We start from the raw sequence: 18,523 nt of genomic DNA, 5'->3' as shown, positions 1-18,523 counted from the left end.
GATTATATTGATGATGTTGACCATAAATGATAATATAATAATGATAATGATTACAATAGTAACAATGACAGTGATAATAGGAATGAAAGCGACAATGACGGTGGCAATGACAATCTCTTGACACCTGATGTGTTTGAGGATGCAAATTAGTTCTAGAAAGAAAATCACTTAATATTTCTATTGCTATAGTTATGATGATGATGAAGATAATAGCAATAACAATAATAGTAATAATAATAATAATAATAATAATAATAATGATAATGATAAAAATAATAATGATCATACCATTGTTGTCATCATTAATTATTTTTACTATTATTATTACTACCATCATCATTATCAATATTGTTATCATTGTTATTATTATGATTATCATTATGTTTTATCGTTATCATCATTATTATTATCTCTTTGGAAAACAAAAGAAATTGTAATATTTTAGTACTTGAGCTTTACAGATCACTCACCGCCTATCAAAATGTTTACAATTCGAATGCAATGCTCTGGGTGTGACTGTACTTCAACACTGCTTATTCGTCTAGTTGCATTTTGATAAATTTCATAAACACAGGTAAAGCTGTAGCCAAAGGATAAAAATGTCCGCTGCAAATCACCGCTGAGAGATTAATTCCACAGCCAGAGTTCTTAATGTTGCGTTTTTCTGTTAGTTGGCAAAGAGTGCTAGTAAAGAAAGGTATATGTATTATTGATGCAAATTGTTTCTTATTAAAAAATAATCACAAACAGTCTCTTACGAGTTTAAAGATAAATGTACGTCACGTAAAGAAATTCAAACGATTATTTATTCCCCATTTAGCAATACATTGTTTTAAGTTTTATTAACTCGTTTGAGCATAAAAATAAACGTTATAACTGTCTGAGCTGAATGGACAGGTTGACACGCCTGTGTAGGCGGATTTTAAACTTGAAATCACTTGAAATTCAGTAGCAAAAAATCATCTACTTGCAAGAAATTGCAGATAAATCCTAATAATAACAATAACTCAAATACAAATAATAATAATGATAATAATAATAATGATAATGACGGAAGTAATATGATAATAATGATGATGATTATACAGATGACTAGTAACAATAATACCAACAATAACGATGACAAAAATAATGATAAACATTAATTTGTAGTTGCGAAGGTATGGTCCTATGGAGCGCGGTCCCTGTCTGTTTTCAGCTGACTGAGTGTAGTTGTTTGAGTTAATAGTTATTCTTCAGAGAAATCTGGAACAAATACGCGTTAAACTCACTTTCCCTTACTTTCTCATAAAATCGATGGACAGGGTGTGATGATCGTATACTTTTTTATATATGTAATTCATAAATATTAAAAAAACAAAAAAACATCTATACAAAATAATACCTGAAATTACTCTGCATAATAATACGCAATTACATGAGAAACAATATAACAGAAAATTCGTATAAAAATACAAAAATGCGAGAGGCTACCGCAAAAAAGGTCTGTAGACCTTGACCCCAAGCGTTACATTTTCGTTATCGATATCGTTATTGTTATCGTCATCATCATCATCATCAATATTATTAACGTTGTTGTTGTATTAGCACTGGCCATTGATAATGATCAACACCACCACTATATGATCTAACAATAATAATATAGCAAAGTAGGAATGTTGAAACCAGTCAAAATAACTGTTTTTAGAACATTTGAGCAATGCCATAGGACACTCTGTGTGTCAGTGGCTGTTTACTTTTTTTTTCTTCTTAAACGGTACGGTATTTTGACCTAATGGGTTTTCGTACGCTCACAAGACTTGAAATAATTGCAAGTATTTGGAGCTGCAGATAAGGCCTATAGCTTTCGTATGTTTTTTTTGTTTGTTTGTTTTATAGTTAGGTACTGTTTTCAATAATAAGGAAAACTCGGAAGACATACAAATATCTAGAAGACTTGAAGAATAATTCAATTACTTTCGCCCAAAAAGAGTTTGTGTTCGTAACCGCTTCAGGGCATGTAAACAAATCGAACACAAATCGAAGATGGAGACTTCTGGGCTCGAGTTACATTCATGAAATCCACGCCGGACCTCTCTTTCACTGATATGACAATGGCTTGCATGAGAAAAGGTGGTGGTAAAGGGGTACAAGAGGGAAGAAGGAAACGCCGATCCTGATGGGAGGTGTGTTGGCGAAACGACAAGGGGCAGGTGGTGGAGGCGGTGGGTCAGGCCCTAGTTTCAGAGGGCGAAGAGGCTTACCCCTGCGCCACAGACACAGCTTCTCTGAGGTAAAGCATGTCTTAGTTCAAGTGATTACTTTTTTATTAATGATCCTCCCATCATATGAATAACACACACTCAAAAACATATCTACTTAACAAGATATAATTTAGGCTATAGATATGTTTACAGCATAGTAATACGATGTCTGTTGTCTATTTTGTATTTGTTACCGAGAATGACACACTCTCCAGAGACGAATTTCCTGAACCAGGGTAATATGTGAACCCAAAAATCTTTCCTATCTTCTCTTTATTCCCTAGACATGGGGGCAACCCCCCCTGTACCCCCCTTTATAAGCACTTTGTGCCAACTTACAGAAAAATGCAACATTTAGAACTCTGAGCAGTGATATACAGCAGATATTTTGTGATTTCGTGATAAACAGGAGGTCGCTACAGCTGTATCTGCGTTGTTTATTACTCTATTTCTGTAAGATGGCACTGACCATTTCTCTCTCTCTTCTTGCGCCACTCTCGGTAACATTAACAAAGTATTTTTCTGGGAGTTCCAGTTGTGCATGTACTGTGTGGAATTCTTGAACACTGCTGTAATCACAGTACTGAATCAGTTAATTTATTGTCTAATGCAAACAATACCCCCTGCGACCTCCCTCTTAGGGGGCTGCTAATGCCAACCCCTACCCAGGAAAACTAAAAATCCTCCACATATTCATGGCAGGAGAGAGTGTTGGACAGACTCTTGTATTGGTTGCTTCTGCATGTCATTTATGCACTTTACCTAGTCGTGGGTAGAGTGCTTTTGGGTAGGAACTCCTGTAATACTAATCAATAGACATCAGATTACATTACAGTAAATATAGTCATCTATTAATATATAACATTGTGGATTTCACAGTATACAGTACATGACACTGATAGATTGAGGAAATTATAATAAATGTAATTAATTACGAAGCAAGTGTACCTTTCTGAGACTTATACTCCAATTACCCTAGAAAACAAACTTGGGGAATTCCAGGGGCTGGGGAGATATGGTCAAAATTGCTCAAAACAAGCACAAAACTGAAAGAAGAGGGAAAAAGAAAAACCCAAGCCAAACTTTGGTCATCAAAGATTCACATTGGAGTTGTGCACACAAAGTTTTGAGTAAATATTACTATATACATACAAATACCCACAGATATTACTGTATGGAACATAATTACCCAGTCACTGTATATCCTCAGCTGTACCCTATCCTGATTGGTGTATTGCTCCAAGCTTCATATAGTAAAATTATCAATACATTTAAAATTGCAAATTTAGTTTACCTTCTCATGGAGGGTAAAAGCAAGTTGTTGCAGGGAAAGGTATGTGAAGCTGGAAGATGGTTGCTTCACAGAATTTAATGTTATCCTGGAGACTTTAATAATTTCACCCCTTTCCCCATCCAATGAATAGATAAATGAATTTATATATTCATTTATATATTTATATGTATATAGATGTACATATATATATATATATATATATATATATATATATATATATATATATGTACCTGTTTATACATATATACTTATATACATATATATATATATATATATATATATATATTTATATATCTATATGTATATGTATGTATATATATTGTGTGTGTGTGTGTGTGTGTGTGTGTGTGTGTGTGTGTGTGTGTGTGTGTGTGTGTGTGTGTGTGTGTGTGTGTGTGTGTGTGTGTGTGTGTGGAAATATATATATATATACATACATACATACATACATACATACATACATACATACATACATACATTCATACATGTATATTTACCTATTTATTTGTATATATAAATTTATGCATATATATACATATATATTTATATGTAAATACACATATATGTGTGTATACATATATATGTATACATGTACATACACACATACGCATAGAAAAAAATATATGTAGATGTAAATATATATATGTGCATATGTATTTAGTATATATATACATATTTATTTATACATCTTCTCACAGAAGGACGGGCCTTGATGCAAGATGATTATCCTAAAAAAAACAAAGAGAGTCTTCTTGTTTGTTTACTTTTGTACAATAAATAATTTTCTAATAACTGATACATAACAAGTAATACAGATAATGTTAAAAAATTTCCATTAACTTTATAAATGCATAGAGATGTTTATAATTATTCTAAAGAAATTATGGACAATAGTTTTTATTTGCGCCCTGGAGTAGCCCATGAATTTCTTTGGGAAAGAACGCTATAGGTGTGGTTATCTCAGCCTCCAGATTTTGCACCAAAGTGCTATGATTCTGTTCAGATAACCGAGCGTACAACCAGAATTGCGTGTTCACAAGGCCAGTTGAAACGCCCCTTATTTCTGACCTACAGCACTCCAAAGGAACCTGTGGCCAGTTGGGGTTTTAAAGGGAGGGAACATACTTTGTTTAATCCCCAGACTGCCAGGAGCCACTTTGCTACCATGCCGATTTACTGCCAGGGGGCAATAAAGTAACTTTGATATAAATGATCATAAAATTGAAGATGATGATTCATGATGATTCATATTTTATTATGAATATATTATAAACAGAAAAACTTATGAACATTCTTAACCCCTTGCCGATGGGTATGACGTGTAGACATGTGCTTTGCCCACTGTGAGTACTTGTTTGATTGTTTTAACACATAGATGGTTACACTTGTACTAAGTCACCAATGAGCCAGTTACAAGTGCTGCCTGTCTCGCCCGTTCACCCTTTTCTTTGATTTACAAAATATTTTACGTTTATCTTATTTTGCTGTTAATAATAATTATATTGTTTATAATAAAAATAATACCATCGATATGCATAGCACTAATAAAAAATAATTTTTTTTCCGCCAATTCAAATCAGGTACGGTCACAAGGTCTACTAATTGACTCCTTTGTGGCTAAGCACTAGCAGAGCCATCTATGGGCAGACATTTCACAAAAAATATAGAAAATAGGCACAGCATTTTCCCCATTTTTTGTTCATTTTCTCCGGCGGCATTGGGTTAATATAGGATTTATATAGCATTTCCTGATAACCATCTTTATTTTTGTTAAATTTTGTGGGTTTAATTGTCAGGTTTTACCAGTTTCAAAACAGTACTGTAGTTATTACTAAACTTGAGCATATCTATTGTTTGAATATATAATAAATAATCATATGTAAAATAATATGTATATAACACACACAGTGTATATATATATATATATATATATATATATATATATATATATAACATATATAAATATATTATATTATATATATTTGTATATATATGTATATATTATATTAAATTATATATATATACATATATATATGTATATATATATGTATATATATGTGTATGCACACACACACACACACACACACACACACACACACACACACACACACACACACACACACACACACACACACACACACACACACACACACACATCATCATCTAGGGCTTTCGACTCATTCATAGAAATACCATTTACACTTGTTTTACATCGAAGTGGTTGCCAGATTTGCAAAAGTGGGATCCAGCAAGTGTATTGAAATATAATTTCGGAGATGTACTTATATATACACATATATTTATACATACATGTATATATATGCATAAATATATGTATATATTTATACATATGTACATATTAAACATATATACATATATGCATAAATATGTATATAAATAAATATACATATATATTTTATATATATACACATTTATACATTTATATTTATACATATATATATATTCATATATATATTTGTAAATGTATATGAATAAATAAGTTATTTATAAAATTATAAATGCATATATATATATATATACATACATATATAGCCGCATCTACCCTTTTTTTCCACCCATGAGGTTCCCTCATGGCAACCCACCAGGCAGAAGTTATGGCCAAGCCATAACTTCCTAGGTAGTCCTTTGGGCCTCTTCCACTCAGGGTTGCTTGAACAGAGACAACCTGGTGGGCAGGATCATCCCATGCGAAACAGTCCAGGTGGCCTTATAGCCTAAGTTGGCAATTGTGGGTTGTGGAAGTAACAGGTTCTGTACCTGTACCAGTCACAGTGTGACTGTTGGTTGGACACGTGTTCCTCCCAACTGTACCCCATGATCCGGTGCATGGACCTGTTATGAAAGGTTGTATAGTAAAGCTTGCTGTATCAGGGCCTTGAAGACACATAGCATGGTCCTTCTGCACAGGTACGGGCATCTTCAAATACTCATGTCGAAAGATTTCATGACCCCTGCTGGCAGGCCAACCTGTCTACTGACTTCCTGGTCTGAAAGCTGGGAGTCATGAACTGCACTACCAAGGTATATAAAGCTCTCTGTAACCTCAATGTCCTCACTGCAAGCATGTACTGACTGAATGGAATCCAAAGTCCTGGATCTTATTCTTGGTCCAGAAGACCTCTAGCCCCAGGGGCTTTGCTTCATTGGTAAATGCTTCAAGAGCCTCCACTCAGATAGAATAGCAACATTGTCAGCAAAGTCAAAGTTGGTAACCTTGATATTGCCCATAGTTGCGCCACAGTGACTTTGGACAGTAGCTCTACTCTACCCAGTATCCAGTCCATGCAAGTGTTGAAAAGTGTTGGTGAAAAAACACAGCCTTGCCTCACACCTGAACAAACGGAAGAGGCTTGACAGGTCCCTACCACACTTTACAGCTCTTTCAGTACCAGTATACAGGCCGTAATAATTCAGCTGGGATGCTACAGATACCCATAGCTTTACCATTCTTTAGCTTGGAGATTGTATGGTTATAGGTAAACACTCGGTAGTCAAATTACTCCTTATTGATGGAGTTTACAGAGGTTGTTTAGTGGTCAGAGCCTAGCTGATGAGTGTGTTGTGTTTCTGGACTCCGCGACTTAAATGGGCCAAGCGCGATGTTTACTCTCCGGTCAGGTCCAGAGAGCTATGCGGTGAATGGCGGGAACCTAAGTCGCCAAACGGAATGAGCCTGGCCCTACCATGTGCCAAAGCTTCTCCCAAGGTGGTCACCACAGCTTGCTGTTCCCTGCGAACTATATGATAGTCGATGGGGTTGTTCCTGGCACTTACCATGACTATCGATACTCTGGATAGGGCGTCTGTGGCCTAGTTGTTGGTGCCTCGGATGTACCGTATGTCAGTGGTGACCTGGGCCATGAAATCCAGGTGCCTTTCTTCGTGTAGGAACTGACAACTGCTCTGTTGTGCAGGGTGAAGGTGAGGGGCTTGTGATCCATCAGGATGTGGAAATCTTTCCCCTCGACGTATGTCTGGAAGTGCTTGATTGCAGTGTAGACCGCAAAGAGCTCCTTGTTGAAGGTGTTGTACCAACTTTGCTGTGGGCTGAGAGTCTGCGGAAAGAAAGCCAGGTGTTTTCAACCATTCCCTGGATCTTGCTGCAGGGCGGTGTCTGAGGCGTCCATGGTTATGTTTAGCTTCGCCCTCTACTGTGGGTGGTTTAGGAGCGTTGCTGAGGCTAAGGCATCTTTGCTGGTCTTGAAAGCTTTGGTCGCCTCAGGGTTCCATGTAATGTCTCTGCTGCATCCTGACTAGGATGGGGTGAGGAGGCCCTGTAGGGGAGCCAGAAGAGGTGCACACCTAGGAATGAACCTCCTGAAGAAGTTTATCATACTGAGGTACTTCTGAAGCTGTCTCTTGGTTGTCGGTCTAGGGAACTGCCTGATGCTGCTGACCTTCTCCTGAGCCAGGGTGATGCCATCAGCAGTAATTTTGTGACCTAAGAAAGTAAGAGAGGGGACTCTGGAGAGACTTACCAGGGTTGGTGACGACTCTGGCTTTCTGCAGGCAGTCAAAGAGGGTGTAGAGGTGTTCCTTGTGCTCCTCACTACTGCTGAGATAAAAATGCCTTGTAGTCCCCAGGTAACATCATCCATGAAATGCTGGAGGGTCTGGGCAGCATTGTGGAGGCCGAACGGTATACGTAGAAATTCTTATAGGCAGAAGGGGGTGGTTACACCCTTCTTTGAAATGTCCTCTTCGGTGATGGGGATCTTTGTGGTATGCTGTGACAAGGTAATTTTTAAAAAAAATTGTGCGCTCTTGAGAGTTCACATGTGAAGAAGTGTAGGTGGGGAAGAAGGTAGCGATCCGGCATGGTGGCTGTGTTGAGATGGCAAAATCACCACAAGGGCGCCAATCGCTGTCCTTTCTCTGTACTAGGTGCAGGGGGGATGTGACCTGGGACGCGATGATGGGCCTCGGGCTGCGAGCTGTCAAACGGTGTTTGTGAGTTCGGCAGTTTTGAAATCCACCTGGATTCCTGGAGTCTGAAGCTGGAATTCAGGTGGATTTCGAAACTGTAGTCTCATTTTCAATAAATCTAGTATTTGCATTGTGATTTTTTCTACCCTTTATATATATTCAAATATATTGTATATATATATATTACTATATAGATAAACTTTATATACATATATATATAGATACACTTTATATATATATATATATATAATGTTTGTATGTATGTATGTATATATATTTATTTATATATATGAAGCTAGTTAGATCCTAGTTGCACACTCCTTTTAGTTGGTCGTATGGCATGTTTGGTTTAATACTGGCCCTCAGGTTTCATACCCAGAGTGACCTAGGTTCGAGGCCTGATCAGGGAGGATTGTTATTTATCTATATCAATACGGCATTGCATTATTCCACCTTTCATATATATACACACCTCAGTACATCTGACTTTGGTTTTGAATTTCTAATTCAATTTCCACTGAGTGCCCATGGGGAGTGTGTGTAAAACCTTGCTGTTATTTCTCATATATGAGTAAATATGTAATGTCTATGGAGCTAGTTAGATCCTAGTAGCACACTCCTTTTGGTGGGTCATGTGGCATAGTTAGTTTAGTACTGGCCCTCCGGTTTCATACCCGAAGTGACCTAGGTTCAAGGCTAGCTCAGGGAGGATTGTTACATATCTATGCGGCATTGCATTATTCCATCTTTCATATGTATAAATATATTTGAACATATATGCATATACAATTATATGTTTATATTTATATATACATACATATGTATGTTTAAATATATATAAATATATGCATATTTATATATATATTTATATATATTTTTTAATAGATACCAGCAAACACATACACATATATATCTCTATATACATATAGATACATTTATACATATATGTGTGTGTATATATATTTATATATGTATAGATGAATATATGTATATATATGTATCTTTATACACATATGTATATTTATATATAAATTATATATATTTATATGAATGTATGTATAATTTTATATATACATATATATGATGATATATATGTTGAAGTATATATATTTTTATGTATATATAAATATATGCATATATACACAGCAAGTGAGGCGGGCTGTGGGTACCATTGGGAGGGCAAATGTTGGGGTGCAGGATTGGATTGGAGTTACTTGTCCTGCCTGTGCCCCGGCAAGTGCCAACCCAGCATGTAGGGCAAAGCCCCAGGGAATCTCACAGGCAGATGTTGGGCTCCATACCCTGCTGACCCTCTTTATTTGGGGAGCATTGGCTGGGGTGACAGAGATGGTGTCCACCCAGAGCTTGAGGCTTAACCTCAGGCTAGCTATCTAGGTAGGCACTTGGAACTTCTGGTTCTTGCAGCAGGATGAGCGGTTACTGCTATTGAGGGAATTGAGGTGGCTACCCTCTCGGAGGTGAGAAGACCTGACAGCAGCATGATCAGTATGGGTGGCTACACCTACTACTGGTCAGGCTGTGGCAATGGTCATCACCTTCAGGGAGTAGCCATAGCCATCTCCAGCCAACTCCAACCCTTGGTAGTTCAAGTAACATTGGTTGATGAGCATTTTATGGCATTGAGACTGAAGCATGCTTTTGGCTTTGTGTCTCTTATTGCTGTGTACACTCCTATGGGTACTGTGGCTAAGGAAATTGACCACATTCATGTCAGCGAGTGGTTGGTAGTGGCTACCCTACAGATCCACTTCAAAACTCCTTGTCCCTCCAGTGGTCACTCAAAGGTGTTTCACTTGGACAGACTGAGGAAGGAGGAATGTACCTGTGGGTTTGCCATGGCAGTCTCTGATCATTTCACATAACTTGAAAACCTGATGGACCCAGTTGCTCTGTGGGAGTCCTTCAAGTCCATTGGCATATGCCCGAGGGTAAGGCAGAATTTCATCTCTATGGAGACATTAGACTTGCATTGCTATTTGGTGCATAGGGCTTGGACACTGTTGAGAAAGGACAAGGAACAGGTCATCAGGAACCTTGCTGAGGAGGTTGAAGGCCATTTTTTAGTAAAAGACCTTCACCCTGCCTACCAAACCCTGAGAAAGCTGAACTCTTACCCCTCCTCGCAGATGACTGCAGTCCGCTCATTGGATGGACAGATCATCTCAGATCATGTAGGGGTTTGTGAATGATTGGCTAAATATTTTGAGCAGCTGTACCAAGTAGACCCTACAACAGTTAGCTTTGATACAAGTGGTATCACAATACCTTTGCTAAACTCAGCCATCACCAAGGAACCTCCTACCTTAATTGAGGTTAGGATGGCAATTTCCAAGCTGAAGTGTGGGAAAACCACAGGCATATGTGATATCCTTGCTGAACTGCTATAGGCTGGGGTGAACCTATGGCCATCTGGCAGTCTGGCACCATTCCCCGACTTATTGAGGGGCGTAGTCATCCCTTTTCTGAATGGAAAAAGGGATCATTGGGACTGTAGCAACTACTGTGGCATTTCACTGATCAGTATATCAGGCAAGGTTCTCACCCACATTCTTCTGAAATGGATCTATGACTACTTACTAATTCACCAGAGACCAGAACAGTCTGGATTCACTCTTAGCAAGTCCATAATAGACCAAATTATGTGTCTTCAAGGCCTTGCTACTGCCACCTTTGCTCTATGGAAGCAAATCCTGCACCCTATCTAGTGCCTTGGAGTCTTGTCTTCATGCCTTTTGAATGGGTACAGTTGGCAGGACCATGTGTCCAACCGACGGCAACATCGTGAGATGGGCATCGGACCTGTTACTTGCATGATCTGGGATCGCCAACTCAGGCTATATGGGCACCTAGCTCGTTTCCCTGTGGATGACCCTGCCCATCAGGTCTCTGTGCGAGACAATTCTCGATGGAGGAGGCCCGTGGGATGACTTAGGAGGTCATGGCTTGGGCAGCTTGACGAGACCTGTTATGAGGAGTTGGAGATGGGCCAAAGGCCTGCCTGGAGACTCGCCATGAGGGACTCTCGTGGCTGGAAGTGAAGGGTAGATGCGGCCATGCACCCCCGTCGGTGTTAGCCCCTTGATGATGATGATGATATATACATATACATAAATATCTATATGTATATATATCAAGATATATATGTACATATATCAAGATATATATGTACATATATCAAGATATATATGTACATATATCAAGATGTATATGTATATATATCAAGATATATGTATATATACATATATGTATCTTGATATATATAGCTTGATATATATATACGTATACATATATATATGTATATACATATACAGCCAATTATACATACATATATTTATATGTATATATATGTGCACACATACATATATATATATATATTTATATATGCACACACACACATATATATATATATATACATATATATATACATATGCATATATATATGTATATGTATTTATATATATGTATATCTGAAAATATGTATACACAATGTTTATATATATCATGTATATATATTTAATTATATATATATATATTTAAATATGTATATATATAGATAGATATCAGTCGATATCAGTGCGGCATTGCATTATTCAATCTCTAATATATGTTTGAATACACACACACACACACACACACACACACACACACACACACATGAGGTGGCTTCAAAAAGTTCGTGGCAGAATGACAGTATGAAAATGCGGTTTACTTTTCAATATATGCTCCAGGGAGGATGGAAGTGTCCTAATTTAAGAAATTCCTCCCAATTTGAAGGTTTTGTGATGAAAACAAATAAAAGTTTTTACGTCCATAGGAACCCTAGCAATCGAGAAAACGCATTATAGTAATAATATAGCTACAGTTAAATAAATATAGACGACTGAAGAATATAAACATTAAAAGTCCTACATTAAATGTCAAATACCTCTAACTCGTTAGATATTGGCCTATAAATAAACGGTTTGTGTAAATAAAGCAAAGATAAAAGCCTCCATTGTGAACAAACAGTGGTGCGTTTATATTTCAAAATATGAACTCTTGCTAAACAGTTATTTCCAACGAATAAAGTAACAATTCAAGGTCACTCGGTAACTACGAACCGCTTGTTACTCTAACCGGTTCTGGTTATCTCTGCACTTTAGTATACATGTGCACGTATGTACACACATTTACAGATATCTTTACATATATACATTCATGTGTATACATTTACATACACGTGTATACACATTTACGTACACAAGTATATGTATGCACATGTTTTTAAATACATGCGCACAAAAATAGGGTGTTTCAATAATTGTCGATTTTCTAAAATTTGCTCGAATCCCGGGGGCAAGTTAAGAAATAGGCGCCTATGAATTGTCTGAGTTTGGAAATGTATTTTTTAATTAAAATCAAAGAATATCTCGCATTCTCTATTTTCAATTGAAAGTTTTGATAAAATTATGATTTAGACACCGCTTCGAACGCCAAATAACGCCTCGTTTTCTGTTGTCGGTATACCTATTTTATTTTTAAAATACCTCAATATTATACTTTTCTTTAATATTTTTGCATCAAATTATTTCTATTATAAATTAATATATAAAATTCTTTAATTGCCATATGACTAATTTTTCAATTAGTAGGCTTGACTTCTCTTTACTTTGTGTTCTCTCCCACCGAATCTGGCTTGGGTCGCCGAGAGCATGCTTTGGCTCTCGAACTTCTCACTTCGCTTAAAGGATTTGAAGCAACATATTCTATTTAACAAGAGGCTATAAAAGGAAAGGATTCTAGTAATTATTTTATTTGGAACATTATATATTGCATACAATATCATTTTCATTCTACTCCCTTGTTTACATTGCCATATCTCCGACTGCGCCGTTCTCTAGTTTCTGTTACAACAACAATTCTGTTAATGTCTTCACGTTTTTTCATGTCTCCAATCTGTCTTTCACAGTTTTGATTATGGCCAGATATTAATGAACTTTTAGGTCCACATATCGATTTCATGCATATCATAGGCCAAGTATGCAAACTTCATATCTGTGGTCAGATGTTGGGAAATGAAATCTTTCACACTCAGATTACACAGTTTTTCTGCAGTGAAATTGTGCTTCTCCTTATTTTTGAATAGGGCTGGTGTGTATGGCCATTTTTAACGAATTCCTCTTTTCAAGATCTTTGCAACTTCATCGACGTAATCATGATCAACAGCCAAGGGAAGAAGTGTACCATCTGCATTATACAGATGTCTGTTGATGGACGAGAAGTAGCTGCTAGGAAAGCCAAGTTCACAGCCAATCCTGGCATACCTCCTTGAAGTTTCAATAGCAGTTCTGAAAAGAGTCATTCCATTGCTGTTCACAGCAGAACGCCAGCACATGAACATTTGCAAAATCAAAAATACTTCTGATTGTTCATGGATTTTTTTTTCAGTGCTTTCAGACACTTTATGGTGTTGTTCTTTATTCCAATCTTGGATTTATTGGGCAAATCACCATCACAAACTCCTTCCAGCTTGGTCAGTATGGTATCAATGGTCAGGCAGATGTGTAGGAGGGAACAAAAAAATCCAAGCCACCTGACACCAACTGGCAAAAGACATTTCTGCAATATCTTCACTGTTGCATATAAATGGGACTTCTGCATTGTTGATCTGATTCCATTTCAGTCTGTTAAATTCCCGTCGTTGCGCCTGATAATCAACACTTCCGAGTGATCCATTGCTTCCTTGTACTTTTGCATCATACCAATCTATATCTTCCTTGAGGATTTCTCGGGGTTGTTTCTTTGCCTTGAATGACACAATCACAGTTTTCGAGAATTTTGTCTACAGTGTTACATTTCTGATGGAGTCGTAGTACTCTTTTTTTATTTTCTTTATTTTTTCTTTCATATACCAAGGTGATATTGTCTTAATGCCGAATTTGCTATACAGCACAGCAATTTCCGCCTGCAACTTGGATAAAATCTGAGATTCCGTAATAGTCAAATTATTGCATGGCAAGCTATCTTTTGAGCATCCTTTTAGTGTCTGGTTACCATGTCCTTTTAAGGCACAGTATCGAGCAAGAATGTCACTCTTCGTCAGTGGTCTAGGTGGCAAAACATCAATGGTACCAAACTCTTTTAGTATACGTGTATCGGCACTGCGCAAACCACCACGTCGAAGTGCTATATTGCCACTGACGAGATCATCACCACAATATAGGCGAGCGAGTAATGTGCATTATTAAGGTAGCACAAGTTTATATGGAAATGCATAGTGACTGGGAATCTTTACGGAAGTCCCCGGGAATCATTCGCAATGACCTAAGTTACCCAATGTTTGATTCTGCCATAATGTCGGATGAACCGAAATGCCCTGCCGTGGGTATACTAAAATAGTTTGGTACCATTGATGTTTTGCCACCTAGACCACAGACGAAGAGTGACATTCTTGCTCGATACTGTGCCTTAAAAGGACATGGTAACCAGACACTAAAAGGATGGTCAAAAGATAGCTTGCCATGCAATAATTTGACTATTACGGAATCTCAGATTTTATCCAAGTTGCAGGCGGAAATTGCTGTGCTGTATAGCAAATTCGGCATTAAGACAATATCACCTTGGTATATGAAAGAAAAAATAAAGAAAGAGTACTACGACTCCATCAGAAATGTAACACTGAAGACAAAATTCTCGAAAACTGTGATTGTGTCATTCAAGGCAAAGAAACAACCCCGAGAAATCCTCAAGGAAGATATAGATTGGTATGATGCAAAAGTACAAGGAAGCAATGGATCACACGGAAGTGTTGATTATCAGGCGCAAAGACGGGAATTTAACAGACTGAAATGGAAGCAGACCAACAATGCAGAAGTCCCATTTATATGCAACAGTGAAGATATTGCAGAAATGTCTTTTGCCAGTTGGTGTCAGGTGGCTTGGATTTTTTTGTTCCCTCCTACACATCTGCCTGACCATTGACACCATACTGACCAAGCTGGAAGGAGTTTCTGATGGTGATTTGCCCAGTAAACAATAGCTGTGAACAGCAATGGAATTATTTTTTTTCAGAACTGCTATTGAAACTTCAAGGAGGTATGCCAGGATTGGCTGTGAACTTGGCTTTCCTAGCAGCTACTTCTCGTCCATCAACAGACATCTGTATAATGCAGATGGTACACTTCTTCCCTTGGCTGTTGATCATGATTACGTCGATGAAGTTGCAAAGATCTTGAAAAGAGGAATTCGTTAAAAATGGCCATACACACCAGCCCTATTCAAAAATAAGGAGAAGCACAATTTCACTGCAGAAAAACTGTGTAATCTGAGTGTGAAAAATTTAATTTCCCAACATCTGACCACAGATATGAAGTTTGTATACTTGGCCTATGATATGCATGAAATCGATATGTGGAAACCCAAAAGTTCATTAATACCTGGCCATAATCAAAACTGTGAAAAACTGATTGGAGACATGAAAAAATGTGAAGACATAAACATAATTGGTGTTGTAACAGAAACTAGAGAACGGCGCAGTCGGAGATATGACAATGTAAACAAAGGAGTAGAATGAAAATGATATTGTATGCAATATATTTTGTTCCAAATAAAGTCATTACTAGAGTCCTTTCCTTTTATAGCCTCTTGTTAAATAGAATATGTTACTTTAAATCATTTAAGCGAAGTGAGAAGTCCGAGAGCCAAAGCATGCTCTCGGCGACCCAAGCCCGATTCGGTGGAAGAGAACACAAAGTAAAGAGAAGTCAAGCCTACTAATTGAAAAAATAGTCTTATGGCAATTAAATAACTTTATATAATATTAGTTTATAATCAAAATAATTTTGATGCAAAAATATCAAAGAAAAGTATAATATTGAGGTATTTAAAAAAAAAATAGGTATACCGACAACAGAAAACGAGGCGTTATTTGGCGTTCGAAGCGGTGTCTAAATCATAATTTTATCAAAACTTTCAATTGAAAATAGAGAATGCGAGATATTCTTTGATTTTAATAAAAAATACATTTCCAAATTCAGAAAATTCATAGGCGCCTATTTCTTAACTTGCCCCCGGGATTCGAGCAAATTTTAGAAAATTGACAATTATTGAAACACCCTAATGTACACCCACATACACATGTATGCATATGTAAGCACATGTAGATGCTAGAAAACACGAATACAAGTGGTCTGAGTCAAGCAATAACAGCGTTTATGAATGCAGCATGTTGCTGAGGATACCTTGTACAGAAGTACCAGTTTACATTTCACTGTAACTCGGGAACCAGTCAAGACTTCATGTAACTAACGGCATTTGAAAGAGATATGTGTGTAGTTTTATAGCTAATTGATTAATAAATTTTCGCTGAAGGAAAGATTCAGAAAAATGTACAGAAATATTCAATTTTTTCGTCTCTTCAGCAAACTGAATTTTTCAAGCTTCATTACGCTATATTCAAACAGATTGCATCCTGTCTAAGAATTGTTAATAACATTGGAAAGCCAATGGAAAAGCACTGAAATTGACCTCGTTTTTTTATTTTTTTATTCCGTTTATATTTGTCGAATTAAAAAAAAAAAAAAAAAAATCCATTGCACATGGCTTTTTTGTACAGAGACTTTATGTACACATGTACCCATGTGTATACATGATACATATTTACACGAACATGTACACACATTTCCACACACATGTACTCAAATTAGTATACATGTATGCATGTTTGTTTGTGTGCATACATGTACACATGTGGATATTTGCATCCATGCATCCATGCACAAAGTTATTAACATGTGCATGTATGAAAACATTAATATAAATGGTCTGATACTCATGATAACCTCGTTTCTGGATTGGGTCATGTTCACAAAAATCAAATTGTTCTACTTTTTGGAGGGGTGACTTTTTAAACTTTCTTATAACTTGGGAACCAGTCATCATATCTTTATGCAATAAGCATTATTTGTAAAGGAAATGACTGTATTTCTATGATAATTAGATGATAAAAACTGTTTGAAGGAAATGAACAAAAAATAAACTGAAACATCTTCAATCTTTTCTCCTTCATAAGAAGAAAAAAAATCTGACCTTCCGTACCACTATTCGTGAACAGTTCTTATTCAATTTAAATTATGTTAGTATCTGCTGAAAGCTTATGAAAATGTGCAAAGATTGAAGTGAGCATGTTTTAAATTTCGGTCCAGATTTATTTGGCTAATTTTTGAGAATTGAAAAGAATGAGATTTTTTTTTTTTTTTTTTTTTTTGAGAAAACTAGGGCAAATTTCAAAAAAAGCTTGCATCAATCTCTTTATACTTTATGAATGTTTATGCTAATTTTTTTAATTGTAAAGTATGCAACAATGTGGGCCAATACTGGTAAGCAAGAGACATATGTGGTAAAAAAGTTTTTGAAGAGGTCAACACCCACCCTTGGGGAAATTCCACAACTTTTGTACCAAAGATGTGAAATGCTACAATAAACAGAGTATCAAATTTGAAAAAAATTTATAAGGTTTTGTTTCTATGAGTATTAAAAAAATTTACCCCCCCTCACCCTCCATTTCTACCTTACCACTTCTCCTTTGAGGGATTGTCCCCTTAAGTCCGTCTGAGTAACACTGAGGATCATGTGATCTAAACAATGTCAGTGCAGCTCTGTTTACATCTTCAGCCAATGGAACATGGGTACCTATCAATGATTTTTTAAAGTTTGGAAACAAAAAGAAGGCAGAAGGGGCTAAATCAGGGCTGTAAGGTGGATGTCGGACGATTTCCCATCGAAATTCACGTAGCACAGCTCCTGTCTGGGAGGGACATGAGTGGCTGCATTTTCATGGTGGAAGAGACTGATGCAGCTTTCCAGGAGATTTTTGGACAATTATCTCAAAATGCATTCACTATATGCAGATGTAATTTTTTTTTTTCTCTCGATGTAATTTTCTTTCTCTTGAGGAAGCCAACCAGCAAAATCCCCTCTGCATGTCAGAAGACAGTGGCCATGACCTTTCCTCTTGACTGCTCAGATTTTGCTTTGAATG

The 18,523-nt window shown here is 36.8% G+C and overlaps 1 protein-coding gene across 2 annotated transcripts in view; it reads left to right on the top strand.

The window, feature by feature from the left end:
- The first annotated feature begins 1,868 nt into the window (after positions 1–1,868).
- LOC125025032 overlaps positions 1,869–18,523 on the top strand; it is a 79,220-nt gene continuing 62,565 nt past the window's right edge. The window contains exon 1 of one of the 2 annotated variants that reach the window (XM_047612889.1): positions 1,869–2,272. In XM_047612889.1, coding sequence (XP_047468845.1) covers positions 2,159–2,272 — 114 coding nt within the window. In that variant the 5' untranslated portion in view covers positions 1,869–2,158. The remainder of the gene's footprint in view (positions 2,273–18,523) is intronic. The other variant, XM_047612888.1, reaches the window with a different exon arrangement.

The sequence above is a fragment of the Penaeus chinensis genome, chromosome 4 (genome assembly GCF_019202785.1).
Source record: "Penaeus chinensis breed Huanghai No. 1 chromosome 4, ASM1920278v2, whole genome shotgun sequence".
Lineage (NCBI taxonomy): Eukaryota > Metazoa > Arthropoda > Malacostraca > Decapoda > Penaeidae > Penaeus > Penaeus chinensis.
This window is presented reverse-complemented; position numbering and strand designations above follow the sequence as displayed.